The sequence below is a fragment of the Lolium perenne genome, chromosome 3 (assembly GCF_019359855.2).
Source record: "Lolium perenne isolate Kyuss_39 chromosome 3, Kyuss_2.0, whole genome shotgun sequence".
In the NCBI taxonomy this organism is placed as follows: domain Eukaryota; kingdom Viridiplantae; phylum Streptophyta; class Magnoliopsida; order Poales; family Poaceae; genus Lolium; species Lolium perenne.
This window is the reverse complement of record NC_067246.2, coordinates 305,755,295-305,778,721: the sequence shown is the minus strand read 5'-3', so window position 1 is coordinate 305,778,721 and position 23,427 is coordinate 305,755,295. Positions and strand designations below refer to the sequence as shown.

At 48.8% G+C, this 23,427-nt stretch overlaps 1 protein-coding gene across 1 annotated transcript; it reads left to right on the top strand.

The window, feature by feature from the left end:
* The first annotated feature begins 246 nt into the window (after positions 1 to 246).
* On the top strand, positions 247 to 17,646 carry LOC127340233 (uncharacterized). The gene is made up of 10 exons (XM_051366006.1): positions 247 to 407; positions 10,923 to 10,992; positions 11,072 to 11,244; positions 15,673 to 15,790; positions 15,869 to 15,982; positions 16,263 to 16,319; positions 16,410 to 16,487; positions 17,139 to 17,258; positions 17,320 to 17,415; positions 17,494 to 17,646. Exons 1-10 carry the CDS (start codon positions 247 to 249, stop codon positions 17,644 to 17,646), a joined length of 1,140 nt encoding a protein of 379 aa, XP_051221966.1.
* Positions 17,647 to 23,427: the final 5,781 nt, after the last annotated feature.

Genomic DNA, 23,427 nt, shown 5'->3' with positions numbered 1-23,427 from the left:
GACGACGGTTCTCTGAACCCATTCGATTTTTCATGTGAACATCTGCCGTCGACACACTATGCTCTGAACCCATGCCACAATGCGGACTGGTCCTTGAAGCAGTGATTCCAGGAACAAGTGTATTGTACGGAACACAAGTCGACGCTGTAGCTTTCGCGTGATCCACGGACTACGGTGTGACGCTGTTTGCTCCGGAGCAACTGCAGCGACACGCACACGCACGCTTGTAGGCTGTAGCCAAGCGCAATGGCCAGTGACATCTCACCGGCCTACAGCGCCAGCTTGTGTATATACAAACCTGACGACGACCTGCAGGTGACCAGGGCGCAAATCGTCCGAGACTCGTGCAAGTTCACAAGCCTGATTGATCAGGACGCGGACGCTCAACAGACAAAAGTTAGGCAAAGGTGCATTTGGTAGCTCGTAGGCCGAATCGGTAACGCCGACAACGACTAAGTCGACCAGATCGGTACTGCTGCATCTTAGAGCATCTCCAGTCACGTCCCCCAAATCATCTCCAAACCGCGCCGGATTGAGCGTTTGGGGGACGTGTTTCGTTCGTGCTGCGTTTGGGGGACGTCGCTCCCCAGTCGCGTCCCCCAAACCAAATTTCGCAAATTTTAAACTTAAGCGAGATTCATTCAAACTTGCCATATATTACATAGATTCGAACGAAATTTGACTAAATTTAAACTAAACCTAATCTAGAACCACTTGCGGCGGCCGGAGGCGTCGTAGTACTGCTGGAAGTTGTACATCTCCTCGGTGACGACCTCCTGCTTGACGCGCTCCTCGACGGGCTCGTCGACGGGCTCGTCCTTCACCAAGCCGCTTGGTCCTGCCTCGCCATCGTCGGTGAGGTCCACCAGCGGCTTGCCAGAGTCGCGGATGGACATGGCGATCGCCGCGTCCAGGTCGCCCCTCCAGGCGTCCTTGTCGTTCATGGATGCCAATAACGCCCCCCGCAGCCCTGGGCAGTCCTCGGGGTCGTCGCTGCTGGCGATGAGCCGCTGCTGCCGCTCGTACTCCGCCATCAGCGCCGCCTGCGACGCTTCCTCCGGCTCCTCCTTCACCTCCGGCTTCGGGATGAGGAGGGCGCCGCCGCGCCTCCCTTGCTGCCGTCGGCTGCCGCTGCCGCTGCCGCCACGCCTTGTGTTGACGGGCGTCACCGGCTCCTCCTTGACCTCCCGTTTGGGGACGGTGTAGGGCGCCGACCGGTACGACGAGGACGGCGTCGATCGCGTCGGTCCCGAGGAAGAAGAGTGCGAGGAGGAGGAGTACGTCGTCCTCCTCGGCTGCCATTGAGGAGACGGCGGCGGCGACGATGGCATCTCCAGCCTTGGAGCGCCGTTGCGGATGCCGCGGATGACGTTGTCGAGGGTGCGCCCCGGAACGCCCCAGAACAGGGCACGGCCGTCCTTGTTCCAGCTGTTGGGGCCGCCGACGAGGTTCTTGGTGCTGTGCATCTCGGAGTGTGAGACGAATTTTCCCTGTGCCGCTGACGGGTCGGCCCCGCCACTCCCCGTCTCGCTTTTCGTTGTGTCCGGCGTCCCCAGTGCGTCCCCTGTGGGACGGGGACGGGCTCGGGGCGCCGGACACCGTATCGGGGCGCGCCGGACAAAAATGGGCTTTGGGGGACGCGGCTGGAACGCATTTTCTGTCCGGCGCGCCCCAAATCCCTTTAGGGACGCTTTGGGGGACGCTGCTGGAGATGCTCTTACCCTCGCCGTCCTCAGGAGGAGGACCTCTTTTTCTTGGTCTCCGGCAACAGACCGGTGTTGGCGTGCGCAGTAAGGCAAAAGCTGATCTCTTTCTTCTCCGACTCAAGCTCCTCTCTGTCGTCCGGTATGGCTGCGATAAACAATCATCCTCTGTACTCTCTTGCCTAGTGGCAGAACCATTTACCTAAAACTTCGTAGGATCGATGATGTGCAGATGATGCTAGTAGTGGTGTGGTAATTATTGTGATCAAGAAGTAGTAATAGATATACGCTAGATATGTCTTAGGGTTTATCTATTTTCTAGTTTGTATTAGGCTATTTTTTCCTTTAATTTCTGGTCAATCCAGTATCTAAATGACTTTCTAATGATTTTATAGATTAATAAAGAATGTGTTTGTGATCATTTCGATTCAAATTTTGTATTTTTTATGATTTTTATTTACTTACTTATCATTATTAGAATCTGGCCCTAATTATTGTTATATATTTATTATTTGAAATTTTGAATACGATTGAGTTCAAGGTTGAGATTGTGTAATATTCTTTGAGATAGTTAATTGGGAATATTTGAATCAAAGACTTAGGTTTTCGATTCAAATAATTTGAATTCAAGTTTGACCAGAGTTAAACCTCAATTTTGAATTCTAAACGTAGAATGTGTTTGTTAATGTTAAAGTTTGTTAACATTCTGAAAGGCCATGTTGGAGAATCAAGTTGTGAAGTTTGGGCAAGCGAGAGAGAAGATGGAAGCCCAAGCCGGTATATGAGCAAGGCTATGGATGAAGCACCGCGCATTGCATTAGCAAAGCTGACGAAGGGGGCAAATATATTGACGGCGGACTTGTCGGTCATGTATATCCATTGTACGTTGGCTGGAAAGCATCACCTGCTGCTTGCCCGCGTACGTTCTTGCTTTGTGTTTCACACGATTGAACTAGAGGCGGGCATGGGAATGGTGGCGAGTCAAAGCGCAAGGAGCGATGTGACCCGTCGGACGGACGACGGACGTACGTACGTAGGCATGCTTTCCGAGAGAAAATCGCGGCGAGATCTAGAGAATCTAGGGAGCATCGCACGCGCGTCATCGGTCGTCGCCGTCGTCGTCGTCGTCCCGTCACTTGAGACGACGGACAAAACATGCCGTTCCCTCCCTCTCCCGTGCCCCGGCCGGCGACTGTGCTCTATCGATGCCAGAGTTCCACGCCGACGGTGGCGTGTCCGTGTGTGTACACGCTCGTGCCCCGGCGACTGTGCTCTATCAGGCGGTGTCTGTACGGGGACACGGAGTCTGGATTCGGGACAAGAGATTCCTGCAACGAGGAAGAAATAACAGGCCACTCAACTGAACTGAACGGTAAATAACCAGTTTGGTAAAGAAAAGCACGGAATGATCCAGGTCAAACTATTTCACTCGACTAAACGTTTTCTATGATGTTGTTATCACCAGATTTTGGTCAAATCAGGAGGTGGGCCGTAAGAGAGATGGGCGTGGAAGATTACACGTGGGAGATCTCTGAAGCGGCCTTGCACGAGGGGTTTGGGCTGGATTGCCCGTGTATCTTTAATTATGGTAGATTGTATCTTAGATTAAAAGTTAGAGTTTGTACCGTGCACGGTGGGGATTATTCCCACGTTAGAAAGTCCCCTGGACTATAAATATGTATCTAGGGTTTATGGAATAAACAACAACACACGTTCAACCAAACAAATCAATCTCGGCGCATCGCCAACTCCTTCGTCTCGAGGGTTTCTACCGGTAAGCGACATGCTGCCTAGATCGCATCTTGCGATCTAGGCAGCACAAGCTCCACGTTGTTCATGCGTTGCTCGTACTGAAGCCTTGTTGATGGCGAGCAACGTAGTTATCATAGATGTGTTAGGGTTAGCATAGTTCTTCGCGTAACATGCTATCGTAGTGCAACCCTTGCATGTCTAGCCGCCCTCACACCTATCTTAGGTGTGGGGGCGGCACCCCGCTTGATCATTATTTAGTAGATCTGATCCGTTACGATTGCTCCTTGTTCTACAAGGATTAGTTTAATATCTGCAATAGTTAGGCCTTACAAAGGGGGGGAGGATCCAGCGGCACGTAGGGTGTCGTTCGCTAGTCCTAAACAGGATGTTCCGGGGATCAACTTCGTGTTGGTTTTTAGGCCTTGTTTAGGATCGGCTTACGATCACCGTGCGTGGCCGCGAGGCCCAACCTGGAGTAGGATGATCCGATTATGCGGTGAAAACCCTAAATCGTCGTAGATCTCATTAGCTTTATCTTGATCAAGCAGGACCACCATATATTCGTGCACCCCGTACGAATCATGGGTGGATCGGCTCCTTGAGCCGATTCACAGGATAACCTGAGAGCCGATCGAGGCTCGTATTTAATGTTTACGTGTATGCCATGCAGGAAACTAAGCGAGGCATCTCCATCACCTTCCTGACCAGGTATAGGTCAGGTGGCACGCCCTTGCACGCAGCATCGGACGTGTGACCAGAAGGCTTTGCGGGCCGTCGCTCGGAGGGACCTCAGCCAGCCGCAGCTCTAGGTTGTTCCCGGCTCTACCGTGTTGATCGTCGCTGCCCGCCGGTGGGTTTTGACAGTCAACACATTCTGGCACGCCCGGTGGGACAAGCTTCTACATCAACCACATCGCCATCTACATCTGAGATGGCGGACGGCACGCCAGTCACCTACGAGGAGCTGCCCAACGAGCTCAAGAAGAGGTATGACGAGATCAAAGTCACCCTCGAAGCCGACCTCATCGGCTCTTTTCAGAGAACCCGTTCCCATGGCATCAGATGGAAGGGGTTCTCACCGCAAGGTGCACTCGATGGGATAGACATCTCTGCCCCGTCGGAGGAACGCACCAGGTCCCTGCGGCAGGAGATCAACTACTTGGTGGCTCACTCGCTACACCGTCACTCTGAGAACCTGGTCAACACGTTGGAGCGTGTCGCTCTTCGCGTGATCCAGGAGATCATGAGGCACCAGTACTCGCCGTCAGGACCAGCCCTCGGGACGCATCAAGGAGAGTTGCCACTCCAGTCCCGTCCACCGCTGCCATATGCGTTGGCAGCACCAGAAGTGCCGGCTACACCGGCATTCGTCGTCTACAAGATTGGTGGTGACCCTAGTGACTACCAGTTCTTGCCCGAGGCGCCTAAGGGGATCCCTCACGGGTACACGTGCACGTATGTGCCGGATTGTGGCAACTGGGCACTCACAAACCAGGCCACAACATCAGGGACTTCTGGGAAAACAGGAGGAACGTCAGCGACAGAGCTTGAGAAGCAGACGTGGCTAACTAAGTACGCCACCCCGACGAACCTCCAGAGCTCAGCTCCTGCAGTTGGCTCAGAGCTGGAAAAGCAAACATGGCTGGCTAAGTACGCCACCCCGACGAATCTTCAGAGTTCAACTCCTGCAGCCAGCACAGCGGATCAAATCAGTACCATCCTGAGAGACCAGTTCGGCATGGTGCCGAAAAGGAGGGCAATCGGCTATTCCAAGCCGTACCCCGACGACTACGAGATGATCCCGCTACCACCTAAATATCGGCTCCCTGATTTCTCCAAATTCAGTGGATCAGATGGTTCCAGCTCCATCGAGCACGTCGGCCGATATTTGGCGCAACTAGGACCGGCTTCAGTGTCGGATCAACTACGCGTGAGGCTCTTCTCACAGTCCCTCACGGGATCGGCTTTCGGATGGTATACCTCTTTGCCACCAGACTCCATCCGGACTTGGAAGCAGTTGGAAGAAGCGATTCCATATGCAGTACCATACAGAGGCTTCCGAGTCTGGCATTGCCGATCTAGCACAACTACGTCAGAAGCGCGGAGAAACTGTGACAGAGTACATCCAACGCTTCAGGAATCTTAGGAACCGATGTTATTCGGTTCGTATAACTGAAAAAGAAGCAGTCGAGTTGGCAGTAGCAGGCCTTGCAACACAGCTCAAGGACATGGCCTCCCAAGCAGATTATCCCTCAGCGGCGCACATGGTTCGTAAACTGTCGGCATATGAACAGCGCCACCCGGACCTGTACCAAGACAAGTTCAAGCGTGCAGTAGTCCTGGTCGATGCAGAGGAAGACGAAGTTCCTGTGGGAGACCAAGAGGTAGCAGTGGCTGAATGGACTCGGGGAGGAACCCCCGTGTCCTGCAAATGGGTAAAGCCACCAGGCCCACCCAGGGGATTTGATTTTGACGTGACCAAGACTGAGCAAATCTTCGACCTCCTGCTCAAGGAGAAGCAGTTGACGATTCCTGAAGGTCTCAAATTCCCCACGGTGCAAGAGCTGAACGGAAAGCCATACTGCAAATGGCACAACTCGCTCTCCCATGCCACCAACGACTGCAGGGTATGGCGTCAGCACATCCAAGCGGCGATAGAAAAAGGGCGTCTAATTTTCAACCAATACGCCATGAAGGTCGACACCCAGCCCTTTCCCGCCGTTAACATGGTGGAGTGCACTTACCCTGAAGGTTGCCCGGCCCAGATCCTCGTTCAAAGCATCAACATGGTAGGACCTGGGAACCACTGGCAAAGATGGAGACGAGGGCAACTGCTCTCGTAGCAAGGACACAGAGGAGGCCGCTCCACGTGATCGGCTCCATCATGATGGCAAGCGCTACGTCACAGAGGGAGAAGTGAAGAACATAAGATATCAGCGACCCCTCTCTGATCACCTCCTCAACAAGTATGTAAGTCAGTATGACCAACGCCGACGGTCCAGCTATGATAATGAAGGAGATCGTCTGGCTAGAGAAGCCAGAGGATATCGTCGGCATGATCATGAGGAGGAAGAGCACGAGCGCCGTGCCACGGGAAAATCAAGGGAGCAAGATGACAGCGACAGACACTGGGACTGCCCCTTCTTCAGACACTGCTGGGATTCAGGAATGAGCCGATTGCCCACAATCGGCAATTGCCCAGAATGCAACCAGAAAAAGAAGGATGCAGCCAACGTGTCTGTGTTCAGGCGCTTAGGACCTCTCCCGCCACAAAGCAAACGTGCTGAGTCCCCTCGGTGGGCAGATATCGAGGATTCCGAAGACGAGGGACAAGAAGAAGAAGAGGACAGGTACCACCGTCCAAGGTGGTGCCCTGACGGACTCAGCCGTTCACAAAAGCGCAGGGTTCAGCGATTGCGCGGCCTGGAGGAAGCCGAAAGGTTATACCTGCATACGCTAAGGAAGGCACGGCCTGATCTGGCTGCGAAAGTTCAGCGAACCCTGGATGAAGAAGGTCGTCCACGGAAAATGGAGTGGCGTCCCAAGCAAAAGAAAGCCGATGATGAAACATCGGCTGGCTTTAACATGGTGCTCGTCCTTCCGACGGAGCTTAGTGCTCCACGATTCTATGATGCACTCAAGGCGGACGACAGCAGGCGCATCAAGTCAGAGGTTGGGTTGGTTTTATCCACCAACCTGACCGAGTAGCAAGATTAAACCAGTGAGCAAACAGGGCGAGGCTGATCCTTGTGATCGGCCCCATGAATTATGAAGGAGCATTACAGAACCTTCGATCGGCTCCAATTGATATGGAGGCCGATTCCAGCAATCGGCCAAAATTATCTTCACCACATGTTCTGCTTGTGTTCAGCATCGATCCACTGGGCAGCGGCCACGTCGGCGGATGAAAGTCAGCACGAATCCTCGCGGAGCCGACGTGCAAGCGCAGTACCCTGGCTAACCATAAAAGCCGATATCTGCAGTCATCTGGCAGATTCGGCTCGGGGGGCATATAGTCAGATGAACATGTGCAGATAAACATGTGTAAACATGCGTGCAGTGAAACATTGGGGGCCGATTAAGAAAAATCGGCCAAATAAAAAAAAAACATTTTGCGCAAGAAGCGAAGCCGATGCGCAGCCATCGACTCTAGTACAGTTATACAAGACCAAGACCTGCTGGCTATGTGCTCAAAGTTTGCATCAACATCGACGTTCAGTAAAAGAAAGCTGATCGGCGACCTGTGCATCCTCGCCTATATTCTCGCCTTGATTAAGGCTCGGGGGGCAGTTAACTTGGTAGATGCTCTGATTTGAGAGCCGATTGGAGTCACATCGACTGGCCCTGTATTAGGATCTTCTCTGAAGTAGTAAGGTGTTGCAGAAGAAGACTACTGAAGCTATGGAGAGGAATCGGGAAAGGAGGTCGTCGGCTTTTACAGGTTTTGGACCGTCCTGTCGCTGCAAAAGGGACTGGATTCTCAAAATAGCCGATGAGTAGTCATCGGCTAAGGGATTGCGAAAAATTATGGTCAGATATCAAATCGCAGTCTGAGATTGAGAAGTGCTTGACCGACGGGCTAATCGGCATGTGAGTCCGGCTTCACGGGCGTCCAAAAGAAAAGAAAGCCGATACGTTGCTATTGGTCTTGGCATGACATGCGGAAGGAATGAAATTGGAGTAATTGAAGGACGAATTAAAAGAACAATTTCATTAATTCAAAGGAGTGGCTTTACAAGAAAGAGCCGATGGCTCTCAAAAGAGGGATCTGGTGCCTAGTGCACTGCTACTACTAGTCCTATTCTACTAGTCGTCGCTGTCCTCGCCATCACCGCCGTCGATGTCGTCGGCGCTGCTCCCAGGAAGCTCCTCGTCGCTGCTGCCCCAGCCCTTGGCCGGAGCCTCGTCCTCCTCGTCATCATCATCATCCTCGCTGTCCGCCCAGGAGCGGAAGCGCTTGGTCGGCGGGTACCCGATGGAGGAGGAGGATTCATCCTCCTCCTCTTCCTCCTCGTCATCATCTTCGTCCTCGCTGTCCGCCCACATTCGGGAGCGCTTCTTCGGCGGGAGCTTGGCGGAGGGGGAGGCTTTGGCCTTCGCTACTTCTCCTTCTTTCTTCTCATTGTCGGAGGAGAGGGGGTTCACCTCGGAGTGAAGGTTGTCCTCGTTCTTCTTCTTCGGCGAGGATTGGAGGGGGAGGCCTGAGAGGGAAGAGGAAGAGGAAGACATTGCTACAGGAGGAGAGGGTTTTGTGGGTGCCGATGGCTGGAACAGAGGAAGGGGATGAAGAGAGCTAATCAATCGGCACAGTTAAATAATGAGAAGCCTGGTGGAAATTTAATGCCATTACAGTTTCCGAGGAGATGACGCCAGAGCTATCGAATTTTGCAGAGAAGCTGAGAAGACAGGGCATAATGATAACGGATACTGCAACGGCTCTGCTCTGCCACGACATGACCCTTCAAAGGAAAAACAGAGTGGTTTTGGAATTATCATTGCCAAAACCAGGGGGGCATGTGTTATCACCAGATTTTGGTCAAATCAGGAGGTGGGCCGTAAGAGAGATGGGCGTGGAAGATTACACGTGGGAGATCTCTGAAGCGGCCTTGCACGAGGGGTTTGGGCTGGATTGCCCGTGTATCTTTAATTATGGTAGATTGTATCTTAGATTAAAAGTTAGAGTTTGTACCGTGCACGGTGGGGATTATTCCCACGCTAGAAAGTCCCCTGGACTATAAATATGTATCTAGGGTTTATGGAATAAACAACAACACACGTTCAACCAAACAAATCAATCTCGGCGTATCGCCAACTCCTTCGTCTCGAGGGTTTCTACCGGTAAGCGACATGCTGCCTAGATCGCATCTTGCGATCTAGGCCGCACAAGCTCCCCGGTGTTCATGCGTGGCTCGTCCTGCAGCCTTGTTGAGGGCGAGCAACGTAGTTATCATAGCTGTGTGCGGGTTAGCATAGTTCTTCGCGTAACATGCTATCGTAGTGCAACCCTTGCATGTCTAGCCGCCCTCACACCTATCTTAGGTGTGGGGGCGGCACCCCGCTTGATCATTATTTAGTAGATCTGATCCGTTACGATTGCTCTTTGTTCTACAAGGATTAGTTTAATATCTGCAATAGTTAGGCCTTACAAAGGGGGGGAGGATCCAGCGGCACGTAGGGTGTCGTTCGCTAGTCCTAAACAGGATGTTCCGGGGATCAACTTCGTGTTGGTTTTTAGGCCTTGTTTAGGATCGGCTTACGATCACCGTGCGTGGCCGCGAGGCCCAACCTGGAGTAGGATGATCCGATTATGCGGTGAAAACCCTAAATCGTCGTAGATCTCATTAGCTTTATCTTGATCAAGCAGGACCACCATATATTCGTGCACCCCGTACGAATCATGGGTGGATCGGCTCCTTGAGCCGATTCACAGGATAACCTGAGAGCCGATCGAGGCTCGTATTTAATGTTTACGTGTATGCCATGCAGGAAACTAAGCGAGGCATCTCCTTCACCTTCCTGACCAGGTATAGGTCAGGTGGCACGCCCTTGCACTCAGCATCGGACGTGTGACCAGAAGGCTTTGCGGGCCGTCGCTCGGAGGGACCTCAGCCAGCCGCAGCTCTAGGTTGTTCCCGGCTCTACCGTGTTGATCGTCGCTGCCCGCCGGTGGGTTTTGACAGTCAACAGATGTCCTTCGGAGCGGCGCCACACATATCTATGTGGCATCCATGCGTACGACGCCACACATCCAGGTCGACGTGGCGCGGTCGACGCTGCGCGCCATTGACCAGCTGACATGGTAGGGCATGTGGCGCCGTTCCCATGACGCCACACTTTGAATGTGTGGCGCCGCTCGGAAGGGTGCCACACATTCACTTAATTATGTGTGGCGTCTGAGCCCGCCCCAGCCCGACCCAGACACTCTTCTCTCTGTTTCTTTCTTAAGAACAAGGACGGCCGGCGGTTCCTCTCTCTCCCCCTCCAAATCCCTACCCAAATCTCTTGTATTTTTGTAGATCTGTTCGTGCATTTTGGTCACAACCCATCCCTTGAAGTATTCTCCTCTGATCCTCTTGTTTTCATCCACTAATTTCATAGATTTTTGTTAGATTTGGACATGAACCCTAGATGTGAAATCCTAGATGTTCTTGTTTATTTTTTGTGGATTTGGAATTGCTTTAGACATGGAACACTACATATGAAACCCTACATGTGATTGTTTATTTTTTCAATCACTTTCTCATGAACTCTAGATTTGGATATGAATTCTCATGTATGTGTGATGCATTATGTGTGATGGCTTATATATATGGTGATAGAAATGCTAGATATATTCTCATGTATGTGTTGAAGTCCATATTGTAATGTCTGTGTGTATGGCTCATATTTGTTAGTAAAACCCAAATTTAGAACATCTATGGTGATAGTCTGGTAGTTCTTATTGTTTGTATTTGTGAAAAAATGTAGGATGACGTCGCTCCTAGATGATTACTATGACAGGCAACACCGGGCCTATCATATCGAGGATCTAGGGAAGGTACTATTTTTTTTGTTAGCACCACTTGTTTTATTCCATTGGATATGGCATAATATTATGTGTCTGTATGTGCTTGTAGGTTCTTGAGCCCTTGAAGATTCGTTACCACGGTAGAATGCGTGACATGTCGTATGACGAGCGGTACACGGAGCACATCGAGCCTACCGATTTTCTCCCGTTCATCTCGCTTGTAAGCCGGGGGCCGCCGGACATGAACGTTGCGGCAATCACCGCGGTTGTCGACCGGTGGAGGTGGGAGACACTAGTAGGAAAATTCTCATCAGTGGCGCACAAAAAATGGATTCTATGGCGCATGGGAGGTGCGCCAAAGAAACTTCGCCACAAAAATAAGCTTTCTGTGGCGCACCAGCCCATGCGCCACAGAGTTAACGTTTCTGTGGCGCACGTGCTCTTAGGTGCGCCACAGAAAAGAGTGCGCCACAGAATTGGTTTGCAGCGCGCCACAGAATTTGCTTGTATTATACACGATTTTGTGCTGCCTGCTGTACACATGCAGTTTATAGACAGCAATATACAGATATACAGGTTATATACAACAACATTCAGATATAATATAAATATCATGTACATTGCACAGATATAACATAGACATCATCATCACATTACTTAGATCCCGATCGAGATATATATATAGTGGCAAGTGTCAAATGTTTTGCATACAACTCTTAATTCATACAAAATTCACAATTTCGAGATACAAAGTAGTCTTCATCCTACAAAGTAGTCTTCATCCGGTTCCTCCTTTGCTCCCTCATCTCTACCCACCAGGCTCGCTTGCATCGGGGTCCTTCATCCAGTTCCTACTATGATGAAAATGGAAGAAAGTGAAACCAACAAGTCCGATGCACAAGAGAAATAGAATAAATGCCTCATACATTGTTGGTCAACACAAATATTAACATTCAGGGACGGTGTAAGTGAGACCAATTCCGATGCACAAGAGATTGATATTTGTGCTATCTTACCAGCTCACTTACGCCGCCCCCGAGTGTACGTTGACCAAACATTTTAATCATCGGCATTTTGAAAATCTCAAAGCAAATGGAATGACAAAATGGAATAAGTGCCTCATACATTGTTGGTCAACACAAATACTATGGTCAGAAACCATAGTTGCAGTATACACCGCCGTATACTTTGCAGAAGGGCCCCCTTTCCCCGGTCGGCGTTCCGTCAACGGGTGCTTGACGACACAACAACGCCGATCTGCATCTCCGGCGCAGAACCACGGCAGTCCCTCGCTGTCCAGTGAACGAGTCCTTCATGCAAAGACCGTGCCGGCCTGCCCAGCATTATGCCGGGCCATGTTGCCGCGCTTCAAGTTGTGTGTCCCACGCCCTGCATTGTTCGCCTTCTTGCCCGGTGAACCAATAGGCTGATCGTTGGAATAAGGAAACCGATGACGGCCGGTCGCAAGATTAAATTGCGATCGGCCGTCATCGGCTTCCTTATTCCAACGATTAGTCTATTCGTTCACCGGGCAAAAAGGCGAAGAGTGCAGGGCGCGTGATCGACACGGCCTGAAGCGCGACAACAGGGGTCGGCATGATGCTAGGGAGGCTGGCACCGTCTTGGCATTAAGGACTCGTTCACGTCTTTGAACGGCGAGAGAAGAAAAGTGGTGCTGCGCCGGAGAGGCATGTCGGCGTTGTTGTCTCGTCAAGGACTCGTTCACGGAACGGCGGCCAGGGGAAAGGGGCTCGTCTACAAAGTATATTGCGGCGTATAGGTGACCAAACATTCTAATCATCGGCACTAAAATGGAAGAAAGAGCCAAGTGGTATCTCCACTAGATATCATATGCCTCATACTTTGTTGGTCGAAACAAATATTAACATCCAGGGATGGAGTAAGTGAGGCCAGGTAGGATGCACAAGTTGATATTTGTGCCATCACACCAAGCCTCACTTGCTCCACCCCCGAGTGTACGAGTGATCGACCAACCATCTAATCATCAGCAAGTACAAAAACACCAACAAACCAGCAACCATGGTGACATAAGTCAAGATGCTCAAACACACATAGCATGCATGGAGCAGATGCTCCAAAGGGATTATTCATCACTTGGTATATAGACCAAGTGATGCTGGCAAAAGAGAGGCCAATCAAGAACCAGTAAATCCAGTAAGTGATAGATATGCCTAAACAAGCAACAACACATAGCATATCCCAGCTAACCAGATGAGACAAGTCTTCGTAGCCAAGCTGAATCACCTAGCACCACCTAGCCTTTTAAAACCATCAGAAACAGTCCTTTTTCTTCAAAGGATACCACAGTGGCATTCATTTACATGATCCCCTACTGTGGATATCTCTATTTTCATCAAAGCCAACAAGAAATAGAAATTTATCATTACTCAGTTGAGTTCAAAACAAAGCTGGGGTACCATAAGGGATTATTCATCACTTGGTAGTAACCAAGTGATGCTGGCAAGAGAGAGGCCAAGCCTGAGCTAGTCAATCCAGTAGAGATGGATATGCATAAGTAAGCAAGAACACATAGCCTATCCAAGTTAACCAGATAAAACCAACCTTGACAGCCAACTTAATAACCTAGCATCACCTAGTCTTTTAAACCATCAGAAACTTCCCATTTTCTTCAAAGGATACCACAGTGGCATTCATTTACATGATCCCCTACTGTGGATATCTCTATTTTAGTATACCATCATAAGCATTCCATTTAAATCACACATTTTAGTATCTGTTCTTATCCAAGTTTTTGCCTCAGCCTTTGCATCATTGGCTGAGCCAAGACATCAAGCATCTGGCCAGGGAGCATTCTTAGGACAACCAAGAGCAACTACAAATATGTATGTATACAAGCCCACCAGTAGCATAGTAGCATACCATAAGCTCACAAGAATCCATCAAGTAAATATGTACAGAGACATAGCAACAGCCATGTCAAACACAAGCACATAGGGTGGAATAACAATGTTTGGTCATCATTTAATCATAGACCAAGTGAAGCCTGGTACAAATGGCAAGGACCAGGAATTTGACCAACTCAAGTCACCATGGTTATACCAACCAATTGAATAGTAGCATCTTCCAAATGGAACTAGGAAGGAAACCATCCCAGATGATTTACCAAGAATACATAGACTACACTAGCCCTTTTAAAACCATCAGATAAATGCGGATTATATATATCTGCGAGTATTTTCTACATCAAAAGCTAATGTCAATCAAATATGATCACCCAGCAAGCATGTATCATTTTCCCAACAAGCCAATAGTAGTGGGAGCTACCTAAGCCAGCAGTTCATGACTGCAAAGGCCAATTCAACCACCAAACCATCCAAACCACCAAGCCTACACACTTATCATTACCCAACAGGATTCAAAATGAAGCTAGGGTCCCCAACAACAGTTGGCATCCATCTAGCTTAAGTAAATACGGTAATAGAATCATTACTGCAAAGTAGTTCATCTCAATTATCTACATTAACAAGATAAAGTTTCACAGATAAATGAATTAGTCAACTGCTAGGCAACAGGGATGCTTGGCAAGCATCATGCATCCATTCATATGCTTTTCAAAGCATAAGCAACCACCAGTACATGGTGAGAAGCTATACAAATCAAGCAACAACACAGTATATCAAGCAACATGCATAGATAGAGAAAGCAGTAAGTAATTATCAACCAATTGGTGATCAAATGATCACCAGAGCTTGCAAACACAAGCCATAGGGGCAGCGGAGGAGGAATTAAGAGGGAGAGGAGGGGAGGGGAGAGAGATCACCGATGACAGGGGTGGAGGACGAGGTTGAAGATGACGGCAGGGGTGGAGGAGGAGGAGGAGGCGGCGGCTCCTCCACCTTGCCGCGACGGCGGCCCCTCCTCGCGGCGGCTCCTCCTCGCCGTAGGGGCAGCTTGTGCTGCAGGTGGCAGGGATGGGAGGACCGTGGCGGCATGCGCCCCTCGCGGAGGAAGGCGGCGGCGACGGCGATGGCGACGACCATGGCGGCGCGCGGCGGATCCAGGCGACCACGGAGGAGAGGGGAGAGGGGAGAGGGGAGAGGTGAACAGGCGGGGGAGGGCACGGGCGAGATGATATAAGTCCCTTAATTCTGTGGCGCACCCGAGCAGGTGCGCCACAGAATCAACTACTTCTGTGGCGCACCGAAGCACGTGCGCCACAGAAAGAGTTATTTCTGTGGCGCAGCACGCCATGTGCGCCACAGAAATACCTTCAGCAATAATTGGTGGTGGCAGGATGTGGGCCCCACATAGTTTCTGTGGCGCACCGCTGAAGCATGCGCCACAAAATTAAGCTATTTATGTGGCGCACTAAGAATGGTGCGCCACAAAATAATATTCTGTGGCGCATTTTTAGTGGTGCGCCACAGAACTAAGCTCCGCCTATAAGGGTTTTCCTACTAGTGAGACGCACACCTTCCACTTGAGGGCCGGCGAGATGATCCCTACTCTTCAGGATGTTTCCATGATTCTTGGTCTTCCTATTCAGGGCGAGAAGATGGAGAACCTTATTGGCATGGCTCCTCCGGAGCCACAAAATAACAAAGATAGAGTCCCCGCGGGAGCAAATTAGAAGTGGATCAAGAATAACTTTTCTCGATGCCCCATTGGGGCCAACCAGGACACTGTCAGGACATACACCCGAGTGTATTTGTGGTATGTCATTTCCAGGAATATCTTTGCTGACAGTGGTGGGAAGTTGGCACATTGGTGTTGGCTCAAGGCGCTGACAGTGTTGGGGCACAAGTGGAGTTGGGGAACAACGACACTTGCGTACCTATACCGTCAGGTAATGATTTGCTATCTTTACTATTCTTGTATAGTAGTATGCTAGACAAAGTACTAACCAAATATCGTATGTGCGCAGTTGGACGATGCTTTCCGCGGGACTGGTACTATGGGTATAGGTGGATATGCGCTGACAGTGTTGAAGCACAACTGGAGTTGGGGAACAGCATCACTTGCATACCTGTACCGTCAGGTAATGATTTGTTATCTTTACTATTCTTGTATAGTAGTATGCTAGACAAAGTATTAACCAAATATCGTATTTGCGTTTTTGGACGATGCTTGCCGCAGGACTGGTACTATGGGTATAGGTGGATGCCAGCTCCTACTTTCTGTATGGAGCTAGGAACGCCTACATGTCAGGCGGTCCAGGGTTTACAATATGAGGCCATGGCCTCATTCCAAGAACCTTAATTGGGAGCCCACTTGGGCATACCAGTGGGACACTGTCTCGGAGATGATGAACGATCCAGCTGTCATGTACGTACAAGCAGTACACTGAGGAGTTGGACACTCTTACCGCTGAGCAGGTAACCTTTGTGAAGCCATCACTCTTTTGCTACCTTTTTTCTCAAATTCTAGTGCCATGTTGTAATGCTTGAAATCTTTGTATACTGTAGGTGGATTGGGAGCCATATGGTAGTAGGTACCATTTTGGCACGGCGATGAGAGACCTCAACCCCAAGTGTTTGGAAGAGGCGGGTTTCTGGCGTATGCGGTGACCACTCATATTCATGTGGGCGATTGAATACCACATGCTGCACCGAGTGATGAGACAGTTCGGGTTGTTTCAGGATTGCCCACATGACTGGCAAGACACGGACCACGTGCGCTCCATGGGTAAACTTGTCAATTGATTTGGAGATGCTTACTTTGTCCATTGTTCTAGTCAATTCACTGTACAAACATGGTCTCCAATATCTTCAGGCTTGATAGGAAGCAGCAGAGGAAGATCCTGAACTAGGCTGACCATCACAGGACACATGTGATAGCGTTCATGCATTGTCTAGACGTGGTACGGAATGGTGGATATGTCGAGGTTAGGGAGTTCAACGATCTTGCTTTCAACGACTATCTCCGTTGGTTTCTGGATAGCACGCGTATCGAGTTAGTGAACCACACATACGAGAAAAAAATGTTGGAAGAGCCCATCATGTTCGACGATGTTTCCCAAAGCCAGTATGACAGGCTTGTTCGAGGAGGGAGATCGACTTCTATTGCTTCCTCCCTAAGTATGAAGCGCAAAGGTCCTTTGCGTTTTCTCGAAAAAAATACCTTCTCATTTTACCTAGTTCATCATCCATATTGGCATGTGCTCACTCAAATTGTTTACGTTATGTTTGTCATAGCGGTACGAGATCAAAAAGCATGCTGAGGAGTGCGAGATTGTTTGGGATAACAGCCTTAAAGATGAAAATGCTAGCTCACCGCTGCGGAATTTCGTGAAGATATGGTCACCAACTTTTGCAGTAAGTTATCGCATTTGGCAACTTTCTAACCCTTAATGCCATGACACAACACATTGCACAGAAGCTGTGGCACATAGGCAACTTGCTAGGTTGCCGCGACGGCGAAATTGCTACACCATCGCCCTCGCCTCCTGAAGACGAACCTCATGATTTGGAGGTATGTACTCTTTTGTTACCGTAAGACACGCGGTTAGTACTTTCAATTGTTTCTGACCATGTGTTCATGTTTGGCAAGATTCCTGACGACACTGTTCTGAGTCAAGCCAAGGAGCAAGCACATGCCGCACGGTCTGCGTACATGTTGAAGCCTAGGGGGAAGGGACCAAACCATTACACACCGGAAGACTACGTGAACCGAGGAAAGAAGGTTGTGCTTGACTCCGACTAGGAGCCGCCACGGAGGTCAGCTTTGAGGAGGATGAGGAACCATGATCCATCCTCTTCAGAGGAGGAGGAAGAAGCGCGGCCACCACCGCCACGGAGAGGCGTGCGGAAGCAGCCCACGACAAGGGGACGCCGATCTTAGTTTCATGAACTTGCTATGTGTTCTGTGAACTCTATCTTAAATGTATGAATCTTTGTCATTTGGGACCATGTCGACAGTTGCATGTGTTGTCAGAATTCTATCTTAAATGTATGAATCTATCTTAGTTCTATGAGTATGTATGAACAATTTGGATGTGTTGGAAAGTGGTAATATTATGTGTGTTACAAACTAGTTGTATAAAATCTTCCACTTGCCAACCAAGCCGTGACAATTTGTCGATTTTTAAACACAAGCATTGTGTGGCGCGCCACACTTCACTGTGTGGCGCCCATGCCAAGGGCGCCTGATGGTGCTCCGGTGATGGCGCCAAACAATCTTGTTGGCAGTTGTTCTGGAAGTGGTTGGAAAACCCCAAGAGGAAGGTGTGATGAGCACATAAGCAAGTTTTCCCTCAGTACGAAACCAAGGTTTTATCGACCAGTAGGAGAAAGGCGTAACTTCTGAAGGTGTTGCTGACTGACTAGTGGCAGGGCGCACTACCGGCGCCTGCAACAACGTGGAACCTGCACACAGTACAACCAAAGTACTTTGCCCCAACTTACAGCGAGGTTGTCAATCTCACCGGTTTGCTGAACACAAAGGATTAGACGTATCGAATGGAAGGAGATGTTTGCAGAAAGTAAACATAACAGGATTGCAGTTGAATTTATTAGTAAAGGAAATAGGACCGGGGTCCACAGGTCACTAGATGTGTCTCTCCATAAAGAAATAACATGTTGGGTGAACAAATTACAGCTGGGCAATTGACAGAATATCGACCATACATGACAAGGTGATTACTATGATATTTGGTATTAGGCATTACAACATAATACATAGACCGTAATTCAACTGCGTCTATGACTAATAATCCACCTTCAGATAACGTCTGCACACCTTCCTGTATAAAGTTGCAAGCAACAGACTATCGCATTAAGCAATGTGTGTAAAGTAAACAATAGAATTACCCTTGTATAAAACATCGTTGTTTTCTCCCAAGTGGCAAAAGCACATCTACAACCTTAGAAGTTATAGAGTCACTCTCCCAGGAAACTAGAGGCATGAAACTACTATCGAGCATAAATACCCCCTCTTGGAGTCACAAGTGTCCACTTAGCCAGAGTTTCTACTAGCAACGGAGAGCATGCAAGATCACAAATAACATATGACATGAATATATAATCAATCTCAACATAGTATTCAACATTCTTCGGACCCCAGCAAAACAAACATATAGGATTACATAAAGATGATCTTGATCATGTTGGGCAGCTCACAAGATCGATACATGAAGCACAATATGGAGAAGACAACCATCTAGCTACTGCCATGGACCCATAGTCCAGGGATGAACTACTCACGCATCACTTCGGAGGCGGGCATGGCGATGTAGATGCCTCCGGCGATGATTTCCCCCTCCGGCAGGGTGCTGGGAAGAGCTTTAGAACCCCCGAGATGGGTTCGGCGATGGCGGCCGCGACGGAAATTTTCATGGATGGAGGCTCGGGTATCCAGGGTTTTCCCAAGAAGATTTATAAATAGGCGGAGGATTCAGGTCGGTGGGACGCCTGGTGGCCCCACACCTACCCTAGGCACGGGCCAGGCCCAGGCTGCGCCTAGGGGTGGTCTGGGTGCCCTGGTGCGCCTCTTCGTCCCCCCTCCGGACTTCGTCTTCGTTTCGGTAAAATTTTGACTTCGGCTTTTGTTTCGTCCGATTTCGAGAATATTTCTTGTACAAATTTTATGAAATACAAATATAGGAGAAAACAGGGAACTTGCACTATGGCATCTTCTTAATAGGTTAGTGCCGGAAATCATGTAAAAATGCAACGAAGTGTAAACAATACACATATGAACTGGTGTAAAACAAGCATTGAGCATCAAAAATTATAGATACGTTTGAGACGTATCAGCATCCCCAAGCTTAACTCCTGCTCATCCTCGAGTAGGTAAGTGATAACAAAATAATTTTTGAGGTGACATGAAGCCAGCACAATCTTGATCAAGCATGTAAGCATTGTGAGTTGGGATCTAAGTACTCTAACATAGGCATGATAGATATGATTCAATAGAACTTAGCAACTATGTTATAACATGAAGAATAACTTAAACAAAGGATCATGAATAATAGTGCATTGAAAGCAACTGTGTGTTTATGATCATAGAGTAAACATAATAAAGTGGTACTCAACATGTCCTTATGGAATAGCAAAACATAAATATAAGGACACCTTCAAAGTTCAAAGGGTGACTAGATACAAGTAATTTAAGAGCAAGCAATATCAAAATCATGACTCAATCACTAATAGGGATTTCTATTCTCGTGCCCTCAGGTCCTTAGTTGTACTCAGCTTTCCCTAGCTCCTTAGTTTTTCCTCAGTTTTTTCCCCAAGCCCTTGTTTGAAACCCGCAGAAGGAGCTCAGACGGCAGGATTCCCGTTTAGTTGACCGTTTCGTGCTGACGTGTGGGGCCGCGTCGTGTGGGGCCGCATCGCGTGGGGCTGGTAGAAAGGGACCGCGTGGGACAGGACGAGACAACGTTTGGTTGCACGTGAGGAGGAGCTGGGTTGTGTCTCTCTCGGCCCAAATTGGCATTTTTAAGAGTACTTTTTCCCCCTCTTTCTCTCTGTCTTTTTTCACCCAATTAGTATCAAATCTAGAGAAGCTTGTATTTCTGTCTTTCTTCCATTATTTGTGCCTTTTGGCCCTCGTTGTTTGCCCAATATGGCAGCAAATCTAGCACTCTCTCTGGTCCATATGTATGTAGTTAAATCTAGAAGAAATTTCCAGGGTAATGTACGATAAATTCACACAGTCATATAGTAGAATAGGGATAGATACTAGGGATCCCTCCCTAGATAATAAGCTGCATACATCAGCCAACATAGTAACAGGTTCGAGGTTTTTCATAGCACCATCATACTAACAACATAACAACGAGGGATCCCTAGCTAACAACAAAATGGAGGAGGCAGCAGCAGCACACGTCCAGGACTCCGCCTACCCCATCTGGCTCTGCCTCCACTTGTTGCTCCCCTTGGGCACCTTGGGCTTGAGCGGAGGCATGCGCCCGGCGGCGATTTCCACCCGCTGGAAGTTGCAGAGGTGCATGCCGAGCGCCTCGTGCTTGGCGCGGAAGGAGTAGGTGTTCACCATCATGCTGACCTTGGGAAAGGTCTTGCCGGTGTCCTCGGCATGCGTGAGGAGGCAGTTGAAGTCGGCGCCGCCGGGTCTCCTAGTGCAGAAGGGGCACCTGTAGACACCCTTGGCGAAGTAGGGGATGTACTGGCCGACCTACAGCCTCCGCAGCACCTGCCGAGTCTTGGTGTCATGGTGCTCCTAGTCGCTGCCGATGTCGCTGCCGACGTCGCTGCCAGACAACTGCTCCATATCAAACGGAAACTATGAGTGAATGAGTTGCAACGATGACTAACGAGCATGATAACAAAGTTGGGAAAAACAGAGGCAGCCTCAGTTAGAGTGGACACGATTATATATCTACAGGGAAGGGGTTAGCGAACCAAAGCTCATGCACAACAGATTTGTACACAGCAATGGTTTGCTGAACCCTCCCTGTAAAAATTTGTGCCCAACGATTCATCATAGGCAAAGAAACAGATTCTAGATCTGAACTTGAACACATTCCAGATTATTTGCAAAATTAAATGGTTGATATCTTGTGGTTCGTGCATAAAATAACTGATTGAGATCCCATGATTACTTGCATAAATTAACTGATTGAGATCCCATTATTACTTGCATAAATTAACCGAACGGCCGAACCCCAAATCTTAAACAAAATCAACAAGGGATCAAAACAAAATGGAATAAAATCGGCGCAAATATTTACCCAATACTCATCCATCTACAGATCCATCTACACCAGCAAAAATAGGGTTCAAAAAGGAATAGGGAACAAAAAAAGGGAGCAAACCGTAGTTACCTTGTTCCATGGGTCATCCATGAAGGTGTCGTAGGGGTTCGGGGATGACTTGTACGGCACCTCTTCATAGGGGTCCCATCCCGCCGGGATCTGACTGCCACCGGCGGCAGCCTCCGATGCACCGGTGGCGACGGCGGCGACGACCGTTGAGGGGACGGTGTCGAAGAGGGAGGTGTCGCGCTTGGAGCCGACGGCGTCGTGGACGATGGGATTGACATTCTCCTTGTCCATATCGCCGGCGGAGGAGAGTGAGAGGGGTTTTTTTTTGCTTTGGAGAAGATGATGGGATGTGAGAGAGGCGGCGTTGCGTGAGCGAGTGAGAGTGACAGAGATAGTGCGAGGAGGCATCTATAAAGGCGAGGGGTGGTTAATGCGACCCGCGTCCTACGCGTCCACCGTTGCACGTCTGCACGCCTTGGACTTCTGCAATGCGACAAGCGTCCACGATTGCACGTCTTCGACTTCTGCACCGCGACCCGCGTCTACGCGTCAACAATTGCACATCTTCCATTTCTGCACCGCAACACGCGTCCTCGAGTCCAACCCTAGAAATTTTGATATACTCATGTATACCCTCGAGTCTTATACTAGCATTTTTTGTGTGTTCAGTTTTCCCCTTGAGTGTTAATACTGGCTAGTGCAATATACTCAGTTTTACCCTCAAGTGGCTAGTCAATAGAGAGTCAACAAATGGGATTAACTAGTTAAATGAGTCATTTAATGTGCAAAAAATTCCGAAAAAGAGTGGCACTTACTCATGGAGTCTTTACAACAAATTGCCACTTCTCAAATCATAGATAAGTCGTAGATAAATCAAGTTTTACCACAAATTGCCACTTCTCAAATCACCTAGTGGCTATGAAGGTGCATGCTTTTCCACAATAAGCCCTTCCCAAAACAACTTTCCCCAAAACAGACTTTGTCTAAATGAGGCCACAATTATCACACTCATGTATATTTTTATTGCAAATATAGTTTGAGGTAGGCCAAGATGGGTTTCATTGTACAAAACACGCATTTTACATTTTTTAAATCTCATCTTTGAATCCCTTAGTTTGTTTACTACTCAGCTGCCCTTGGTTTCTTGATACTACTCAGTTTTGCCCTCTCCCTTCACAAATTCTCGCAGACGTGCAACATTGCCCTGATTGGTCTAGCCGATGTCACGCGGATCGTGCCCGCCGACCGTTGATCGTATGATCTAACGGGCAGGATAACCCCTCTATCTCTCTGTCGGCGGTTAGCTTCCACCCTCTAAGTATGCTAAAGGGCGGTTTTCTGTATTATTTTTCATGCGCTAAAAATTATAAACTCTTTTAGGCATTACTTTTCACGCAAAAAATGATAAACCATCACCGATTGGTTGTAGCCATTACTTTTCACCGAAAAAATGATAAACCATCATCGATTTGTTGTAGCCATTAATTTTCACGCAAAAAATGATAAACCATCACCGATTTGTTGTAGCCATTAATTTTCACGCAAAAAATGATAAACAATCACCGATTTGTTGTAGCCATTACTTTTCACGCAAAAAATGATAAACCATCACCGATTTGTTGTAGACATTAATTTTCACGCAAAAAATGATAAACCATCACCGATTTGTTGTAGCCATTATTTTTCACGCAAAAAATGATAAACCATCACCGATTTCTTGTAGCCATTACTATTCACGGTAAAAATGATAAATGAAACAA